This window comes from Guillardia theta (assembly GCF_000315625.1).
Source record: "Guillardia theta CCMP2712 unplaced genomic scaffold GUITHscaffold_217, whole genome shotgun sequence".
NCBI classification, from domain to species: Eukaryota; class Cryptophyceae; order Pyrenomonadales; family Geminigeraceae; genus Guillardia; species Guillardia theta.
This window is the reverse complement of record NW_005434459.1, coordinates 18,958-24,267: the sequence shown is the minus strand read 5'-3', so window position 1 is coordinate 24,267 and position 5,310 is coordinate 18,958. Positions and strand designations below refer to the sequence as shown.

Sequence of the window (5,310 nt, the reverse complement as noted above, 5' to 3'; positions counted from 1 at the left end):
GCTCAGGGCAGGATCTAGAAAAAACCTATATAAGAGCAGACTCGCAGCCTAACGAAGGGTTTTTCCCTCTCAGTAATATTCTGCACATGAAGTATTCGTGGTGGAGGAGGAGGAGGATGGGGAGGAGAAGCAGGAGGAGCAGCTTTCTCGTCCACACCAGAATCTCAACAAGTGCGATCCTCATCCGAAGAGATTGACAGGATCATGAAGATGAAGGATGTTGTCAAGGTAACTTCCCTCCCTCCCTCCCTTTCCTTGTTCTATCTCTCTGCTGCCCTCCCTCAGCATCTCTTTCTTCCTTCCGTTTTCCTTCCTCCTCTCCATTCTCTTCATCTCTCTCGCTCTGTTTCCTTGCCTTGACAACACCATGACCCTCTCCATCTTCTCTCCCCTCATCTCTTTCACCAGGCACAAGTCGAGGAGATTCAGCAGCGTCTTGGTATTCCACTGCAGGTGAAGACACTTGAAGGCATCTTGAGCTGTTATCATCGCCATACTTATCTTCAAACTCCCCCACTTGTCTCTTACACTCCACTGACTTGATCTGCAGATGTTGTCCGCAGATAGATGAATACCCAAAGTATCCAGGCACGACACTCAAATGTACGATAATTGATGAATAAGATGTTTGTTCTTAAAGTAATAAAGCGCAAGTCTTCCATACCACAAGCTCGTACCCATCACCTACAGCACATCTGCCCCTCCACCTTCCCTTCCCTCCCGCTCCACACAACTACCACGAACAAACTCTCCCTTGCATACTACCTTCTCACGACCATCACAGGCCTACTTGATACTCCACACATGTCCACACCGAACACACTCGAAGAAAGTCGTCTGCCCCTCGTCCATGCTGCGAACTTGAGCGGACCAGTAGTAGGCCTTGGTGTAGCCGCACTCGTCGCACTTCTCTTCCATCTGAGGGCGGTGCTCTTCAAAGTTGTGCAGCTGATCCAAGAATGTTAGGGGGAGAGAAGGAAGAGGAGGAGCAAGAAGTGGAGGAGGAGGGCAACGAAGGGGGTGGAGAGGAGAAGGAAGGGGAACGGGAAGGGGAGGATAAGGGCGGAGAGAAAGGATGACAACGAGAAGGTGTCGGAAGAGGAGGAGGAGGAGGAGGAGGAGGAGGAGGAGGCAGGTGGAGCGAGAGACTGTGCGGGGGAGGCAGGAGCGACTGCAGCCGACAGCACCTGATCCGCAACATCGGAATCCTCTTTCAGCATCTCATCAATCTGATCCTCCTGCAGCCCCTGCAGCTTCTGCGACGCCCCAAAGTGCAAGAAGGTACTTCTCGCGCCGTTGAGCAGCATCCCGTCCGGCCCGGCCGGGTTGAGGTACCCGCAGCTTCTACACTTCGGATCCGTCGGCTGGGAAAACTCGTCAGCCACCGTCTCCTGCTACGTGTGCGCCTTACGTCCTCTTCGAGCCCCAAGTTGATGTCGCGCATGCCCAGCAAGCTCTGGCACTTCATGCAGAACGGCTCGTCCACCGTCGGCGGCTGAACCTCGTCGTCGCTCGGCATGCAGAGCTGGGAAGTCAGTCAGGGACGTCGGACGTTCTCAGCTCGGACGGGCTATCCAGCCTAGCTCCAGCTGGGGACTCACCGCCCTGTCCAACTGCTCCTCGTCGTCGGAGGACCCAGGTAGTTCGAACCACATGGGAGGGCAGAGGTGCTTGAACTTGGTGATGTCTTGAAGGCCGTACTTGTCGATAGTCTTGTGGTATTCGCCATCATCCAGCCATCTCCTGATGTCCGCCCCGCTGCCGGACAAGAAGAAGCGTTCAATGCAAGGAAAGGTTTGGAAGAAGAGAGGAGTGAAGCAGTGAGAGACAAGGTTTGGAAGAGAGAGGAGTAATGTGGATGAGAGCCGTTTGAAGGAACAACTGTGATGTGTAGATGAAAAACGTTGTTCAAATGATGTGATGGGATTTCCTTACTTCTCTTCCAACTTGTTCCAGATCTCCTGCTCGTGCTCCTTGCTGTCCATATCTGCCACCCTGTTGAACTCTTTCCATGGGTCCGATTCATCTTTCTACAAAATCTCGTCAAATGGGGAAATCCAAACCCACAAAGATTGCAGCACGTCAAGAAACGACGAGTCCTCGGCATGAGACAAACATAGTTCAAGTGAGAAAAACATACTTCAGCCCGTCAAACATACTTGAGTGAGACAAGCATATTTCAGTGACATGAACAGATTTCATGATCAGGCTCACACACACACATTCACAGCAAACAACACAGTCATCACCCAAGACACTTATACTCTGATCGAGCAGCAAAGCGAGCAACACCTCGGAGTCGTGATCTTTGAAGAAAGTATTCTCGGGCATCAAGTTGGCCGTATGCTCTTGGCCGCGGGGATAGTATGTCCGCATGTTAGGATGGTTCGGATCCTCGCTCAGAACATAAGGGCTCGGTCGCAGAACCTCTGTGGGGCGATAGATCGCCTTGTGATTCTTCTTCTTCGTCCTCTCTTTCCCCCTCTTCTTCTCCTTCTTCTCCTCCTCTGTTGAGAGTCGAGGACCCAAGTTGATCTCTGCCTCTCCTGCTCGTTCACGGCTGAACTTGCTGGGTAGCTGCTTTGGGCGAGAACGCGATTGCGTTGGAGCAGGCTGATCAGACAGGAGGGAGGGGAGGAGGAGGAGGATGAGAAAGAGGACGTGGACAAGGCGCATGTTATAGGAGAGATCGCAGGGGAGGTGTTAGAACGAGTTTGCAGGGGAGAGGTGAAACAGAGGCAAGTGGCGGGTATGCAGGGGAGGATGGTAGAAACAGAGTGGAGGGGAGGAGGATTAGAAGAGCGGAGGGAGGGAGGGGAAGGAGCAAATCAGGGCGGGAGACCCCAGGGGAATGAATATGAGCAGCAATCGGGCAGGTCAGGAGCAAGAGCAAGACAAGGAAGAAGGAGGCAGGGAGGTGAGACGGTGCAGGAGAGCAGGAGGGCAGGAGGGGCAGGAGGGCAGGAGGGGCAGTAACAGCAGGAGAGCAGGAGAGCAGGAGGGGCAGTAACAGCAGGAGAGCAGGAGAGCAGGAGGGGCAGTAACAGCGGGAGGGCAGGAGGGCAGGAGGGGCAGTAACAGCAGGAGAGCAGGAGAGCAGGAGGGGCAGTAACAGCAGGAGAGCAGGTGGGTCAGGAGGGGAGCGGTCGCATCTCAACGGGATGATCCTCCCACATTTTTCGCTGTGAAAGCACTCATCCCCCTCATACACACGGAAACTGCGACTCTTGCCAAGCCCGCCTCCCCTCTCTCACGGTCCGAGTCCGACTGGCAGTCACGGTGCCATATCAGTGATCCGATGATCGCCGAGCCCGGCCGGCGCGCGGGCGGTGACACCCTTTCAACATTCGGCAACCGACCGGACCGGGCCCGTCCTCTGTATAGCCACCGTGATAATTTTTAATTCTTTAGTTAATATTTGAGTAAAAGAAATATTTATTTAAATAATAAGTTTGAGTAAAGAGAGCTCTTCAGTAAGCAGCCGCGGGCGGGCACTCTCCTGATTGTCCTCGTACTGATCTTTAACTTAACTTTGAGTAAAGTTTGCGGGCACCTAGTAGTAGTAGCCTCAGTCTTTACTCAAAGCCTCAGTAGTACGGTAGCCAGTGCTACGGAGTACGGTGGCCAGTGCAACAAGGACCGTCCCGGTCAGGATCAGTCACGTGACAAGTCACTGAGTCACGTTACTCTATACGCTGATGAGTCCGTGGCAGACTGTCGTGACTCTGACCTGCTGACTCCGAGGCTGACAGTCACGCCAAACGGTGCGCGAAAGAGTCGGCGGGCCAGACGGCAGCAGACGAAACTGAACTGAAAGGAGCTCATTTTAGGGCGCCAGGCCCTGGTGATAGAAACTCTTCATCGCTTTTTATGCAGGTCACGCTACCGGTCACGTTACCGACCAGGCCACGGACTCACTCTAGAACATTCGGAAGAAGTCTTAACCCCCTGACCTGCTGATTTTCCTTCTACGTTGCCTGTCACCCACTACGTGTCGTCCGCATTTTTCCCTGCTCACCTCCACAATATACCTTTGCCTGCTTCATCCTCCTTTGATACGTCATCCTCCACGATACCTTCCTCTCCGGCTGATACATCTTTCCTTGGATCCTCTACTCCCTCTTCTGATACATCCTCCTCCAAAACACATTCATCTTCTCCTGATACATCTTACATCCCAACTTGAAAGATTCACTCCTACTTCTTCGTCGTCTTCATCGATCCTCCATGCAAGCACAAGACCAGCGGGACTTCGAAGCTCTCAGCCTGAGCGAGCAAGATCTACCAGACGACGACAGCTCGACAGACAGCCCACACCTTCACGACCTCTCCCCGCTCTCTCGCTCAAGGAAAACCGCGCTAAATGAAAGCGAGGAGATGGGGCCTTCGAAGGAGAAGCAACTTCGCTCACTGCTGTACTGCATTGAGCTCTTGACCAGGCCTGAGCGACCGGAGATAGTATCGGCATCGGGAGACATCCTCCGATTGTAATTAGGATCAACCGACGTCCGCCTTCTTAGGTAGGAATATCGTATCCCTCTAATCCCTTGCCTTGTGTGTATTTATACAACCGTGCGATAGTCGTACAGTGCTACTTGCTTGACTCTTGACTGAGAGTAGATCAGCCAAGAGAGTCTGATACAAGTTGGAGTTTTGCAATCCCTCTCCAACGTCCTTCAAACACTGAGCGGATGTAAGTCATGAGTACCGATAGGAACCTCCGAACGGAATCTCAGCTCACGTCCAGACCTCCTAAATGGTCACCCCGAACGCCCACACGTCGCTCTTCTCTGAGTACTGCCTCACGTCGCTCTTCTCTGAGTGCTGCCTCCTCCTGATAATCTCCGGCGCCATCCAACGCACTGGCTGTACTGTAGATCCTGCAGTACTCAAGCTCCCTCCTCCTCCTTCTCCTCCTCTTTCTTCTCCTCCTCCTTTTCCTCTTCCTCCTTCTCCTCCTTCTCCTCCTCCTCCTCTTTCTCCTCCTCCTCCTTTCCGCTGGAGATCCAACCAGGGCCAGACGTAGACTTTGGGTTCATGGATGGATCAGTTGACGTCACTGCCGTTGAAAAGATGAAGTCGCTGAGCGAGTGGTTCCATGAGAAGGAGACTAAGATCAGCGAGCTTGCCAAGCACGTGGATCGTATAGGGAGCGAGGTTTCCAATCTCAACTCAGTGTTCTCAGCGGAGATATCGAAGGAGTCCCACAGTACAGACGCACAGTAGACGGAAGAAGACAACATGTAGCAGTAGCACATTTTTCCATGATTATGATTATGATTATGATGGTGGTGGTGATGATGATGATGG

General features: G+C 52.9%; 1 protein-coding gene across 1 annotated transcript; it reads right to left on the bottom strand.

The window, feature by feature from the left end:
* Positions 1 to 786: 786 nt before the first annotated feature.
* Positions 787 to 936, bottom strand: GUITHDRAFT_82143 (hypothetical protein; the record flags this gene model as incomplete). Its single annotated transcript, XM_005819554.1, has 1 exon — positions 787 to 936. A coding segment is annotated over one exon (150 nt), but the record flags the coding sequence as incomplete, so codon positions are not given.
* Positions 937 to 5,310: the final 4,374 nt, after the last annotated feature.